This window comes from Eptesicus fuscus, chromosome 16 (assembly GCF_027574615.1).
Source record: "Eptesicus fuscus isolate TK198812 chromosome 16, DD_ASM_mEF_20220401, whole genome shotgun sequence".
NCBI lineage: Eukaryota > Metazoa > Chordata > Mammalia > Chiroptera > Vespertilionidae > Eptesicus > Eptesicus fuscus.
The window spans coordinates 48,902,689-48,918,331 of NC_072488.1; the positions used below are offsets into that span (position 1 = coordinate 48,902,689).

The 15,643-nt window shown below is 41.8% G+C and overlaps 1 protein-coding gene across 1 annotated transcript; it reads right to left on the reverse strand.

The window, feature by feature from the left end:
* Window positions 1–7,455: 7,455 nt before the first annotated feature.
* Window positions 7,456–9,601, reverse strand: LOC103291379 (lithostathine-like). Its single transcript, XM_008147387.3, has 5 exons — window positions 9,526–9,601; window positions 8,855–8,970; window positions 8,524–8,661; window positions 7,806–7,932; window positions 7,456–7,523 (listed from the first exon to the last, which is right to left on the reverse strand). The coding sequence occupies exons 1-5, from the start codon at window positions 9,599–9,601 to the stop codon at window positions 7,456–7,458; spliced, it is 525 nt and encodes a 174-aa protein (XP_008145609.2).
* Window positions 9,602–15,643: the final 6,042 nt, after the last annotated feature.

The following is a 15,643-nucleotide window of genomic DNA, read 5'->3' on the forward strand; positions in this document are numbered from 1 at the left end:
CCAATCAGGAAGTCAAGTTTAAAAAAAAATTTCAATTTAAACATGATAGTTTCCTATATATATGAATGTTTTATGTGTTTTAGAGAATTGATTGTGAGGTTGGAATAGAAACCTACTTAATCATATTTTTTTAATTTTTAAATAATGTGATATAAACTCACAGGTAAAATTGTTATACTGAAGTCAGATTTTTGGGAAATACTTATGGTTGGATTCAATTGGAAGAATTATTATTATTTTTTTTTATCATCCTCACCTGTTACCACCAGATTCTACAACGATAAGTCCTGGTCATTTTCATTCATTTGGGAGAAAAGAATCAAGAGGTGAAATGGGCTGACTGTAGAAGGAATGTTCTGTCTACTCTTTTCTGCTTTTCTCTTCTATGAATCTCCCCCCAAATACTTTCATTCTTCTCAGGCCTGGTTTCCTTCATCCCCTTCTAGAACATAGCCTCTATGAAAAGATCTGGTCCTCATGCCCTCTGCCTCTCAGGGGCATGGGAGCTGGACACCTGCCTGTACCTAGAAAATCATAAACTCCACCTTGGCCTGAAGGACAGTCGGTACAGACTGTGGGGAGGGTGGCTTATGCTAGGCCATGCCAGCCTCTGCCAGAAAGAGCCCCTTCCCATACTGGGATTCTTTCTGAGCTCACATCTCCTGTGTTCTCTCTCAGTGTCCTATTTGCTCTGCTCACTTGCTCAGCTGTGATTTGAGCTCTGCCTCTCTCTTAGACCCTGTTTATGATAAAACTTCCCCATCCACCCTGACAAAGGCACTCAAGCTGGACAGTAAGTTGGGAATGAAAAAGGTGGACCTTTATTGCCTCCTCCTCCCACATGTACATTTTATAACTTAACAACTGTGAAACATTTCAGCGTAATTTATAATGGTTAATATTCAATTCAATAGCTGTAATGCAATTTATTAAACATATCTAGTTTGTTGAATGTTTATTATTTTAATTTTAGAAAACACAGGAGTAAATATTATTATTTTTAATTTTTAATCCTCACCCAAGGATATGTTTATTGATTTTTAGAGAGATGAAGGGGGAGAGAGAGAGAAAGAGAGAGAGACAGACAGAGAGAGAGAGAGAGAGAGAGAGAGAGAGAGAGAGAGAGAGAAACATCAATTGGTTGCCTTCCATACACTCATGACTGGGATTGAACCAAAGCCTGAGTATACACTCTGACCTGGAATTGAACCAGCGACCTTTGGGTGTGCAGGATGATCCTCCAACCAACTAAGCCACACTGGCAGGGCATAAATATTATTTTAAATAAATTATTTAAAATTCTAATGATTGTTTGCAATGACGTTTCTTTTATTTTTTCATTTTAAGAGAGTCAGAAAGTACTTCTTTCTCAGGAAATGGCTGGCAGCAAAAACCTGGTTATGATTTTCTGGCATTTTAAGAAGTTGCTTAGCAGCAGCAGTTGGTTTATAGACCCAGAATATGGGTAGTAGGTGACGTTGTAGTAGTTCCAGGTAAGTTGAATATCACAGGCTCTACCACATTCTCGGAAAACAGTGATGAGAAGAACCGTGCCACAGTCACATAATTATCTGGGCAAAGGGAAAGTACAAAGGACCATTCACAAAGTAAGTTGGCAAAGAGAACCTAAGCAGTACAACCAAAGGTACAAGAAAAACTGGAAGGATGATATTTTATGAAGGCTGGTGTCAATAGCAAACTATAAGAAAGTGAGTGATTCTTGACTTGAAGTTTGCCAAATTTGGGATGACGCCCCTCTCTGGACATGCCTATATTTTTATTTCTTCGAGTAGTAACATGGTAATTTCTGATTTCCAAACAAATAAAAGAGAAGGCTTCCATCATTTTTCATATCCTTTGCCCCAAATTTATTATAAAGTCAAGTTTTCTGTACAGTAGTTTCCCCTTTCTTTATCCACAGTTCCTCCTTCTAAGGTTTCAGTTACCCATGGTCAATCATGGTCTGAAAATATTAAATACAAAATTCCAGAAATAAGCAATTCATAAAATTTAAATCGCACCCCATACTGAGTAGTGTGATGAGATCTCATGCCATCCCACAGCATCCAGCCCAGGATGGGAAGCACCCCTTTGTGCAGCACCTCCATGCTGTGTGTTCACGCCCGCCAGCCACTGAGTATCCAACTTGGTTATCAGGTCCACCTTCTCAATGTCTCAGTGCTTGTGTTGAAGTAACCCTAATTTCACTGAATAGTCACATTTATGTAACTTTTATTACAGTATATTTTTATAATTGTTCTATTTTACTATTAGTTATTGTTGTTAACCTCTTATAACAACAATCTGTATTGTTGTTAGTCCCTAATTTATAAATTAAACTTTATCATAGGTATGTATGTATAGGAAACAAATGTAGTATCTACAGGGTTTGGTACTATCTACAGTCTCAGGCATCCACTGGGGGACTTGGAATATATGCCCTGTGGGTAAAAGTGGTGGGGGGGGCACTGTACTTCTAATTCTCAATCTAAATGTGTGTGTGGTTTGATTATTATTTTCCCTAATAGCACCCAGATGTTCCACTAAGAAAAACCACTCCCTTTGTCCTTCTAAGAGTAAACCTTCCTGAGGCTTAGTTGATAATATTACACTACAATACCCTATTAAGTTTATAACTCATGTGACTCAACCAGGATAGTATGTACTCTGTGCTCCAATAATGGTTTAAAGATGTGCAGTAATTCAGACTTCAAGCACCACTCATGACATTCACCTGGCCATCAAGATTTGCTCAGGTTTGTCTAAAAAAAGGAAAGCTCAGGAATTTTCCTTCTGATATTGATGAGGAATCAATAGACCCAGCGGTTGCTGGCAACTATCTTGAGCTATAAAAGGAAACCAGGGGAGAGATAAAGCATGCAGATAAAAGAGAACTCAGACAAGAGAACCATGGATAAATGGTATATGAGCCAAAGGTACTTACTGGAATATATATATATCTAATCTAATAATAGACAAATATGCAAATTGACCATACCTCCGACACACCCAGAAACCACGCCCACAAGCCACACCCACCACCCAATCAGAGAGAGTATGCAAATGAACCCAAACCAAGATGGCTACAGCCACAGAGAGCAAGGTTTCCTAGGTAACAGTGGAAGCCAAGCTTTCTGCCAGCCGTTGCAGGCCTAAGACTCCACTCAAGCTACAAAGTTTCAATTACAGAAGGTAAACAAATTCAAACAAATGGCGGCAGAATGGAGCTTGAGAGGGCAGGCCAGGGGAAGCAAAGCTGCCGGCAACAGGGGAAGCAAAGCTTTCCACACACCCTGGCCGGGCCCACCCGCTTAAGGCAACAAAGTTTCAATTCTAACCCCAACACAAATGGCTGCGGGCCTCGGAGGGAGCCCCAGGCTTGGCCCTGCTCCAGGCTACAAAGTTTCAGTTGTAGAAGGAAAATAAATTCCAGATACCAGGGCCTCTGCTTGCATTGCCAGGGGGCGTGGCCTGCCTGCAAACCACCTCAGGCCCCTCGCTCAGGCCGCCCCCGCCCCAAGGGAACCCCACCCTGATCAGGGACACCCTTCAGGGTAAACTAGCTGGCCCCCACCCCTGTACCAGGCCTCTATCCTATCTAATAAAAGAGTACTATGCAGATTGATCATCACTGCAACACACAATATAGCTGCCCCCATGTGGTCAAAGATCCTGCCTCCATGTGGACACAAGATGGCCACCACAAGATGGCCAGCAGGAGAGGGCAGTTGGGAGGCACCCAGCCTGCAAGGGAGGGCAGTTGAGAAGGACCAGGCCTGCAAGGAAGGGCAGTTAGAGGTGATCAACCCTGCAGGAGAGGGCAGTTAGGGATGACCAGGCCGGCAGAGGAGGGAAGTTGGTGGCAAACAGGCTGGCAGCAGAGTGGTTAGGGGGTGATCAGGCTGGCAGGCAGAAGCGGTTAGGGGCAATCAGGAAGGCAGGCAGGCAAGCAGTTGGGAGCCAGCAGTCCTGGATTGTGAGAGGGATGTCCGACTGCCCGTTTAGGCCCGATCTCAGGGATCTGGCCTAAACGGGCAGTCGGACATCCCTTGAGGGGTCCCAGATTGGAGAGGGTACAGGCTGGGCTAAGGGACAACCCCCCTCCGTGCACGAATTTCGTGCACCGGGTCTCTAGTATATATATATATATATATATATATATATATGAAGGGAGAGAGAGAGAGAGAGAGAGAGAGAGAGAGAGAGAGAGAGAGAGAACATCAATTGGTTGCCTTCCATACACTCATGACTGGGATTGAACCAAAGCCTGAGAATACGCTCTGAATGAATATATATATTCATTCCAGTAAGTACCTTTATTCTAAGATCAAATTATATTGGGATATTTCTTACTTGCAAATACAAGTGTCCTATCTTATGCAGTGGTTCTCCAAGAGCAGGATCTGGTCCCCACAGCTTTGGTGGCTCACCTGCCATTAAAGGGAGAACTCAAACTAAAACAGGAACTGGCACAAGCACAATCACTGTGAACATTTCTAACCCATTTAATGAACTTAACCAGGGCAGAAAATAAAAGCCCATGGCATCACCCAGCCATAATTTATTTAAACTGATGGAAAAGTGTTTTTAGCAAAAATGCTAAATTGGTTTTTTAGTCAAGGCATTCTGTCTTAGAAAACGCAAAATAAATTTAACAAACATCAATGAAAATAATGATGTTGTCGTTTATCGCATCTACTTATTTGAGAAGCAATACCTGTTTATGACACTGTTGTACTGTTCTTGGTCCAAATGGATAACTTTTTTTGTGTCCTCATATGGATATTTCTTTTTCATATTAAGGAACTGTCCAGGTATATATATATTTTTCGACAGTAGAAGCATGTGGGCATGTGGGCAGGTAAGGTGGAAAGCAGAATAGTGGTCTTGAAATATACAAATAATAAAAAGTCGGGCTTGCCTTCATTCAGGTAAGATAAATGTTTTTTAAAATTATATTTTTAATTTTTAAAAGATTTTGATTTTTTTATCGCACTTTATATTAAACTAGAGACCCAGTGCACAAATTTGTGCACAAGTGCCTGACCTGTGGGATTGACTGAAAGAGGCTCTCCTATATCCCCCAACAGGTCCCAGATTGTAAGAGGGCGCAGGCCAGGATGAGGGACTCCACCAGTGCATGATCGGGGACCAGGGAGGGACGTGGGAGGTTGGCCAGCTGGGAAGGGACCATGGGAGGGCTCCAGAGTGTGTCCGGCCCATCTCACTCAGTCCTGATTGGCCAGACCTCACCAGCAAACTAACCTACTGATTGGAGCATCTGCCCCCCTGGTGGTCAGTGCATGTCATAGTGAGCGGTTGAGCAGCCTTAGCATATCTATACTAATAAAAGGATAATATGCTAATTAGACTGGGAGACTTTTCGGGAGACCTTCTGGACATCCTTCTGGACAAAGCCATGGTGGTGGGGCCAACACAGAGGAGGTTAGGGGCAATCAGGCCAGGAAGGGAGGGTAGTTGGGGGTGATCAGGCTGGCAAGGGGGGCAGTTGGGGGCGAGAAGGCCGGCAGGGGGGGTAGTTGGGGGTGAGCTGGCTGGCAGGCAGAGTGGTTAGGGATGATCAGGCAGGCAGGCAGGTGAGTGGTTAGGAGCCAACAGTCCCGGATTGTGAGAGGGATGTCAGACTGCAGATTGGGCCTAAACTGGCAGTCAAACATCCCCCGAGGGCTTCCAGATTGGAGAGGGTGCAGGCCAGGCTGAGGGACATCACCCCCCCTGCCTTTTGCACAAATTTTGTGCACCAGGCCACTAGTCATTAGCATATTACCCTTTGATTGGTTGAACAGCCAACCGGATGACTGGACATTTCGCATATTAGGCTTTTCTTATGTAGGATTTTTTTTTTTCATTTAAAAATTATCAATAAAAAATCCTGCCAGACATTGAAGTCATCCCAATTCCAACCTAATTGAAGTCAGAGTGTGGTTTTTTTTTTTGTTGTTTTTTAGCTATAGAGGGAGGGAAAGAGACAGAGAGATAGAAACATGGATTGACTGCCTCCTGCAGGCTCCCTACTGCGGACTAAGCCAGTAACCCAGGCGTGTGCCCTGACCTGGGAATCAAATTGGGGACCTCTTGCTTCATCGGTCAGTGCTCAACCACTGAGCTATACTGCCCAGACAAAGTCAGAGTGTTTTTTAATATATTTTTATTGATTTCAGAGAGGAAGGGAGAGGGAGAGATAGACAGAAACATCAACATTGAGAGAGAATCATCGATTGGCTGCCTCCTGCACGGCCCCCACTGGGGACTGAGAATGCAACCTGGGCATATGCCCTGACCGGGAATTGAACCGGTGACCTCTTGGCCCCTGGGTCGATGCTCAACCACCGAGCCACTCCCGGCTGGGCAAAGCCAGAATGTTTTAAAGTCCAAAGATAGAGGACCTGCTGGGGTCTATTCTGGGAACAAAGCAACACATAATTCTATGGACCATTGCTCCCACTCAAACAGTTTTCTAGCCAACCAGGGCATGGTAAGTATAGAAATTAAAATATATTATAAAATTTTATAGCAAGTTGACATTATTTTTATATCTGTGTAAAATAATAACAAAAATGTATATATTTTAATTAATTATATTTTATCCAGTTTTGTATTTATTCATTGTAGTTTTATGAGCGATCAGAATTTTTAAAAAATATATTTTATTGATTTTTTTACAGAGAAGAAGGGAGAAGGAGAGGGATAGAGTTAGAAACATCTATGAGAGAGAAGCATTGATTTAGCTGCCTCCTGCACACTCCCTACTGGGGGTGTTCCCGCAACCAAGGTACATGCCCTTGACCGGAATCGAACCTGGGGCCCTTCAGTTTGCAGGCCGATGCTCTATCCACTGAGCCAAACCAGTCAGGGCTAAGTTCAGAATTTTTTAATTTAAAAAGAACTTTAAAAAATTAATAAACCAGTTGCTTCACTTAATAAGTATAGGAAGTACTGGGGCTGGTTGTGTCATTCCACCTGGCCTTTGGGAATGTGTGAGCAGCAGAGTTGTGAGAGAGCAATGTCTCCATATGTCACCTAGATCCTACATGCACAGGGCTGACAAACTTTATCACAAATGTAGGATGTATATGTAGTCATTTTTACAGGGATGGGGTGAAATTGGGCAGAAATAATTCTATGGACCATTGCTCTATGGACCCACAAAGTCCCCTCCCCCACCAATTTCCTCTTCTTCTCTGTCTGTCAGTGAGAATAAAGCACACAAGACAGGTAATAACAGACTAAATTTTTTATTATTTCTCTTAAAAAATTCAAGTTATGTAATTCTGAGCAGAGCCTGAAAAGAGGATGGGGAGGACGGACGGTCAGAATTTGGTGGTCAGGTTTGAAGTGTGGGAAGAATATTCTCTTCTTGGGTGAATCTTCTCACTTGGTCCCATGTCCATGATGAACTATTTATGAAACTCAGGTTATTGACTCCCACCTGACCTAACCCTTGAACTTGCAGACATAGGGTAACTCCTTTTTACAGTCATAATCTTTCCATAACAGATATCCTGGAGAGAGAGAAAAACTAAAGTGAGTGGAGCTGGTGGAGTTTGTTACCTAACGGGGAGGCATCTTGGACTCTGACCTAGGATTCAAAACCCTTCCCTCATCTCCACCAAGGTCCCACTTGAGGAGAAGGAGACCCAAACAAAGGAGAGATGAGAGGAGATGGGAGAAGACAAACCAACATTGCCTTTCCTAGTTGAGAAGGATTCCCTGAAGTTCAGATCCATAAACAGGGGGAAAGGGGATGGAAAGGCTGGCAAAAAGGGAGCTCCTCTGTCTCTTACCTGAGCTTCCTGACAAGCTCCCGCAATAGCCAGGGTTTGAGATGCTGGCAGGGTCTTTCTCCCAGGCAAAGTAATCCATCACGTCATTATTACTCCATTCCCATCCACCTGCATTGGACTCAAGGCCCTAGATAGTAGAGAATAGAGCCAGGTAAGGTTGAATGGCTATTGGAATTTTTGCATAACCCTCTCTGGTGGATGCTTGATCCCCTCCTCAGCAGTGTGAAATTTGGTCTATTATTTCACACGTTGCCACAAAGCTCTCCACTGGGAAATTCTCCTTAAAGACTTGCTCCTGTTGTCTAATTCCAAAGCCATAATCACAAACACCAATGGTTCCACTGAGAGTAACATGTTATTGGCTGGACAATAAATAGTGCATCTGCCGTCACCCTCTAAACCTCAAAGACAATATCTGTTCTATAGGAGGAAATGCTTTTTATCTCAGCAAACTCTGTGTAGACTCAGTAAACTCAGAAAATTAAATCACAAGGCATCATGTGTAAATGTTATAAAAAGCTTCACAAGAGATGGATTAATTTCAACTGGAAATTCGGATCCTCCACAAAACTCAGCTCAATGCCCTACCTTTACACCAGACAAACCCTAGAATCTCTGAGCTCCATGGCTCAGATTCCTGCAGAGGCACATGGGACAGGGAGTAGGCCTGGGTAACAATAGCGGCTAGAAAGGTAACAGACAGGAGATGTTATCACACCTCTGTGGGATCATGGAGCCCAATCCAGACGTAATTGCAGTTGTTCAAATTTTTCTTGACCAGGGAGGCCAAGAAGGATGCCTCAGCTCCACTGAGCACAGACGCAAGAAATCCTGAAGGTCGCTTCTGGCAGGCCAACTGTGTGGGGAAGGCAAACACTGAGAAGGAGCTTGAAATGTCAGTGGGGGAAGCTAATGTAGGAGAGAAGAGGTGTGTGTGCAAAAGATGAGGGTGCTGACTCTCACCCCCAAGTTACTCTGGAGAATGCAGACCCCTGTCCCATCGAATGTTCTTTCCCTTATCACCTCTTACTATAAATGAATCTACTCACATCTGCATCAGTCCAGGTTTTTGGTGTCCTAAACAAGGCATAGCAGTAGGAGCCAAAGGCATAAGAGCCTCTGGGACAGCTGATTTTTGGGAGAGACTCCTCCTTGGTATCTTCACCTGGGGAGGAAGGGCATAAAGGATAGGGATGGAGGGAAATGAAGAGTGTAAATGGGTGTTGGGAAGTGACCTTGGGGAGTATCTGTGAGGCAAGTGCTTGGGGAAGTGACACCAACTCCTGACTACCTCACCACTGGATAGCTTGATCTCGAACCAGCCTCATTAAATGAAGGACCATCTCTTTCTGTTCTATTCTTCCCCTTTATTCAAAAGTCCAACACTTCCCCCAGTCTGAGCTGACTGTTCTCACACTGGGTCCTCCAATCATTCTTGTGCGTATCTCACCACTGACCCTTTATGCTTTCTCTCTTCACCTGTCAATATAAATTAAAGTCCACTCACAAAATGAAAACCATCTTACTCCATTGTTAAAGGACCACTGTGGTTCCTCCCACCCCGAGTTTCCCTGAAGGAAGGAGTGATGATGGAGGAATTGCAGTTTCACTTGGTGAGGCTTTACCTCACCATTGCCACATGGGTCACACAGGAGGCTTCCTGGTCTTCTTGGCGTAAGTGTTCACAGGGAACCCAGTGCTACAGGCAGAGAAAGCTCACCTTGCACCTGGGATAGGAGCATCAGGCAGGAGAGCAGCAGCCAGGACATTCTGGGCAGGGCCATGGGAGGCAGCATGGTGTCTGTGACTTGAAGAAGCAATCAGAGATCATTAAAGAAATGTGGTCAGAGAAAGGTCATTAAGAAAAAAAACTGTTCTCCCTCCTGTCTTTCCCTTTGGTTAGTCCCTTGGGAATAAATTTATCTTAGTGACATTTATACCCTTCTGTGATTCTGGAAATAATTGGAGAATCTGTACACCTTATTTCCCCTGAGACCTATTTTTTTGAAGCCCAAAATCCTCCTCTAGCCTTCTCCCAAATGTGTGAGGTAGCACCCTGCCATGGCTCTCACCTTCTCTCAGCTCCCACTTACCTCTCCAGGTATCTGAGGTGGTTGGTCTAATCAGAAAAGCTTAGGCTTTTATAAGGGTATCTGAGGGAGGGGCCTGAAATGAATAACAGGAATGTGGATCCAGGACAGGGATAACGGGAAAGGGCTTGGCATTGGTTCAAGGAGGTTTGGGCATGGGGAGTAGACTGTTCCCGGCAATGGATGGGAATTGCCACAGCTGTTGTTCCTTTCCTCTTAACAGGCACGCACTTTGCCCAGAAACAGATGAAGTTAGCTCTTACTCCAGCTCTTTCTTGTTACTGGCCTGTGGCACATGTAGTATTAAATTTTTAAGGGGGGCACTTCCTGAAGTAGTTCTTTTGGTTGATATCTCACTTCTATAAACATATATATGTATTTTATTCTGTCTTGTATAGTACAATTAAATCAATTATGGACTACAAGAGGAGGTGAGAATGAGAATTATAAGGGTCACAGATTGCTGAGGGCATAGAAAGAACCGAAGCTAAGTATCAGTGATGGTTCAGAGTTGTCTCTTAAACATGGTAGCTAGTTTGAAAAAAATTATTGTTTATTCAGAATCATCTGTCAAATCAATATATGAGCCAAGATCTAAAGCAAATCAGATGAATAAACTCGTCTTGCCATTTGTGTGAGAGATGGAGCTTCCCTGATGGATAATGATGACAGTGTGATAGAACAGGAGGCAATGAAGGAAACTGAAACTAAGGATGATGACAGTCCAATGATGCAGAGCCAAAAGAAGAATGAGTGAGGGTTAAAAAGTGCTTAGAGCAGGAACAGGATAAATTTGGAGACAGGATCTATATTGCATGGGAGTTAGATCTCTACTGCATCAAGATGCTCACTGCCCTAGGCTGCTAACAACTTTCTTATAAGACTGTCATCTGTCTTAAATGAATATCATTTTTATTACATTCTTACTGTTAGGGTTGGCAGGTTCACGGAGGGATACTGAGTAAAGCTCATTAGTCAGATTTACTTCTGAGTTGGCAATTTTGTCAACTGTGAGGAACATGTCATGTAGTTCAGCTTCAGTGTGGTCACTCTGGGAAAAAGGTAAGCTGGGATTTTTGACAGACCTTGACTCTCATACTATTATTACAGGCCAGCTTGTTGGCAGGTGTCTACTGTAGGGATTAATCATGGGATCCCTAAACAAAGGTCAAATTTATTCATGTACTCAGAATCCAAAAGTCAGTAGAACCCACAAATAACCTAATAAGCAGTATAGCAAACAAATCCTTTTGTTAAAAAGAAAGAAAATAAATTATTTTGTAACACATATACACAAATATGTAAATACAAAAACAACTAAAGGAGAGCTCCATGGAAATTAAAGTTTAAAACAGTATCTTATGCAAAATGTGAGTTAAGATGATTTTAGAATTAACCTTGCTAGACTAAAATAATTACTTGAGAAGAAGTCAATAATAACAATCACAAATACATAATGGAGTATGCTCTTGAATTCCTAAAAAAAATCACTGTCATGGAGGGAAAAAAACACCCACATTTTAGATTAAAAGAGCCTAATCTAGTGAGTACATTTTCATTGAATATTTATTGATAATGTACGTCATTTCAGGAACAACTGGGTAATAAAATTATAGGCAGATATTTTATCATGTCAGACTTCTAAATCTCTTTCTTGTGATAATAGTGTTATAGTAAAAGGAAGGATTTCCTTACACCTTCAATATTTATGGTGAAGGACTTAGAAATAAAGTGTCATGATGCCTGCAACTTGCTTTCAAACTATTCAAAAGAAAGGTATAGGTGTGTGTGCATGTGTGTGTGTGTGTATGTGTGTGTGTGTGTGTGTGTGTGTGTATGGGGGAGACAGGCAGAGAGAGAAAGAGAAAGAGAGAGAGATGGGCCAAAGACAGAGAAGCAAAGGAAATATTATAAAATGACAATTACTGAATATAAGCTGAAGATATAATTACTCATACTATTATTTTAATGTTTTTGTACACTTAAAATTTCCAAATAATAAGTTATAGTTCAATTTACATGATACCTATAAATAATAACACATTTCCCCATCACTAGCATAAGCTACAAAGAGCATAATAGAGCAATAATATTTATGTGCAATCATATATACATATACACATTGAAAATATATTTTAAGAATTCAAATAAAATATTGAAGTGTTATAAATAAATAATAAAATATCTGAATGTTTCATGGTTGGGCTACTAGATTTTTTGTACAAAACAAATAAATAAAAACAAGGAAATTAATATTAAATACTCATTATTCAAATACCTATATTCTGTGTTCAACCAGAACAAAAATCATCTTCCTTCAGAATTACATTTTTAAAAATATATTTTTACTGATTTTAGAGAGGGAGGGAGAGGAAGAGAAAGATAGAAACATCAATGAGGAGAGAGGATCTTTGATCAGCTGTTTCCAGCACACCCCACACTAGGGACAGAACAGGCAACCCGGGCACCTGCCCTGACTGGGAATCCAACTGTGACCTCCTGTTTCATAGGTCGATGCTCAACCACTGTGCCACACCAGCCCAGCCTGAGTTAAATTTTTTGATGATCAGACTCCACCTTGAAAAATAGAGCTTACACACTTTTGAGTATGGAAAACTTCTGAGTCTTTCACTTACCTATAAGAAGCAGAATTAAAGGGGGCTCTTTATGATCTCATACTTTTCAAGCTGTACTTGCTCTACTGGCCTCCCAAAATTTTCTCATTACCAGGAAGAAGACAGTTAAGTTCAGATATTCCCACAAAAAGTTATTAAATTTCACTTTTTAAAATTTACTTAAAATAATGTGATATTAAAAATAAGTTCCCTAATGTAAGATTTTTGTTTCAATGACAACTCACAACCCCACTATAATTTAGTTGCTTTTGTTTTCTTTGTAACTGTTCTTCCTAACAATCCTTCTTAACCAGGTACTGAGAAGTCTGTTCAAATACTCTATTTAGAAAGTTGCTTTGAGGTCATTTACAGTCCACTGCATGTGGTAAAAGAGGAATGTGCACGCTTGGAGTAACCGAGACTAAGCTTTAAGTACCTTTCTTTGCCAAAAGATAAGATGTCCAACTTGTACATCTTATTCCAGGTTATCTTCCAAGTCCAACAATATTATAATTTTCAGATAAGGCGCCGTATGGTTATTCCTAGAATTAGTACAATGAGGAAATGATCACTTTTAGGCATCAAGGATACCTTTTTCCAAGAATGGTGAAATGTGATGAGTTCCTGGGAGATGACTCAGCCAAGTCCAGCTCAAAAAAGGCTATGAAACATATTTTATTGGAGATTTATCCCCAAAGCACACCCCTATGGGGCAAATATCCAGGATGCTACTTTAGTGCCTTGGGCTCATCCTAAGTTTAGCAGAAGAAATGGGAAAAGGGCAATGAAACGAGGCCCAATGCACTTTGTGAAACAAAGCAGAATGGCCAAACCTCAAACTCCCTGAAACAAATAAGGTAAATTATCACGCATTGGAAAACCAATCCCATAGCTAGTTACTGGAGTTTATTTAGCCATATGTAAGTAATGAACAACAACTATCTTGTGATCTGTAATATTGGGAACAATAAAGTTTTTATAAGGAAACTCAGTTTTTATTTGGTTTCAATATCTCACATTGGTCTTGGAACAGTTCCCTTTTGCATCAGAAGAACTAATATATCTATTGTGTATTGTATAAAAATATTGGCTGTTTTTCCTTTTCTTTTAGGTTAAGCTAGTCATAATTTAGTGATTCTCTGATAAGTTATCAGAATCCAATGATTACTATCAATTTTATTTATTTTTGGTGGTAACTGCAGATTTGAATTGCATTTACACCATTCACATTTCTCTTGTCAACAGATAAAAATAAATACTTCCACAGACATGTTGCTTTTCTTTTTTATGATAAGTTATATTTATAGTACAGAAAACATTTAATAGATGTAGAATAAACAGTGACGAATAAACAATGTAGAATAAATAGTGATCATATCTTGCCCTCTTTCTTTATATTTTAATTTTTTAAGAAATAAGGAAACACTAGGGCTGAGTAGCTAGCTGGTTGGATCATCGTCCCATACACCAAAAAGTTGCAGGTTCAGTTCCCAGTCAGGGCACATACCTAGGTTGCTGGATCCATCCCCAGTCATGGCACATACAGAGGGCATAGATCATTGTTTCTCTGTCACATAGAGTTTTCTCTCTCTCCCTCTGCCCCTCTCTCTCTCTCTCTTTCTCTCCCTCTAAAATCAATAAACATATATTCAGGTGAGGATAAAAAAAAAAACCCAAAACACAATAATAAAGAAATAATACAATACAGTAATAGTTTGTATTATTTTTCAGTACAATTTCTCTCTTTATATTTACACTAGAGGCCCAGTGCATGAAATTTGTGCACGGGGGTCCCTCAGCCCAACCTGCACCCTCTACAATCCAGGAGCTCTCAGGGGATGTCCTACTGATGGCGTAGCCCCACTCCCCATGGTTCTCTGCTCTCTGCGGGGCCTGGAGGTTTCCCTGCAGCCATGGAGATGAAACCCCCATGCCCTGCTGTCCGCTGTCTGCCTGAAGCTGCCATGTGCCATGCAAAGGAAGCCCCAAGGCCTTGCAGTGTGCTCTGTCTGCCAGGCCTGGGGGCTTCGCCAACACAGACACACTAAGGAAGCCCCCATGCCCTGTTGTCTGGGCTCTGTCTGTGGAGCCTGTGGGTGTTCCCACTGCCACCTTGCTAAGGAAGCCCCCAAGCCCTGCAGTCTGGGCTCTGTCTGCTGGGCCTGGGGGTGTTCCCACCACCTCTGCTCTAAGGAAGCCGCCATACCCTGCTGTCCGGGCTCTGTTTGCAGGGCCTGGGGCTTCCCCGCTGCCTCGCTAAGGAAGCCACCATGCCCTGCTGTCCGGGCTCTGTTTGCAGGGCCTGGGGCTTCCCCACTGCCTCAGAAGCCTCCAAGCCCTGCTGTCTGGGCTCTGTTTGCAGGGCCTGGGGCTTCCCTGCTGCCGCACTAAGGAAGCTGCCATGCCCTGCTCTCCGGGCTCTGTTTGTTGGTCAGACAGGCCAGACACTCCAGCAGCGGGGCTGAGGGGACTGGGCACCACCATCTTGTGGCTATGGGGGCTGCCATTTTTGTTGCAGAGTGATGGTTAATTTGCATATTACTCTATTATTAGATAGGATTATTAGATAGGATTATAAATTTTCTAATCATTCTTCTAATTTAGGTATTTAATAATTTATTACATATACTAGAGGCCTGATACATGAAATTCGTGCAAGAGTATGCCTTTCTTCCCCCAGCTGCCAGCACCAGCTTCCCTCTGAGACCCAGGACCCAGGCTTCCCTTGCAGTCTTGGCTTTGTCTGGAAGGTCGTCTGGAAGGATGTTTGGTCTAATTAACATATTATGCTCTTATTATTATAGATAAATATCAATCAACCATATGTAGTATTAGTTCATCTTTCTGGATTTATATACAGGTATATTTTATGTAATATTCTGGAACTTTTTTGTTTATATTATCATAAATTTTAAAATCTATCTACTTTGAGAGAAATAGTTCTTTATTGATTTTAACTGCCCTTTAATATTTATTCACATAAGTATTTCAGAACTATTTATGTATTCCTTTACTGGTGAATAGTTACCATATTTTGTTGATTTTAATTATTTATTATTATTTTAAAAATACATATATATTTTTTACTTCAGAGATGAAGGAAGAGAGATAGAGAGAAACATCAATGATGAGA

Bases quoted from the DNA above. Each gene is read 5' to 3' on its own strand.
- LOC103291379 (XM_008147387.3), bottom strand. From the start codon at position 9,601: ATGCTGCCTCCCATGGCCCTGCCCAGAATGTCCTGGCTGCTGCTCTCC. The intron at 7,933-8,523 runs GTGTGATAACAT...TCTACTATCTAG, and splicing joins GGCTCCATGATCCCACAGAG to GGCCTTGAGTCCAATGCAGG. The intron at 7,524-7,805 runs GTAAGAGACAGA...CTCTCTCTCCAG, and splicing joins GAGCTTGTCAGGAAGCTCAG to GATATCTGTTATGGAAAGAT.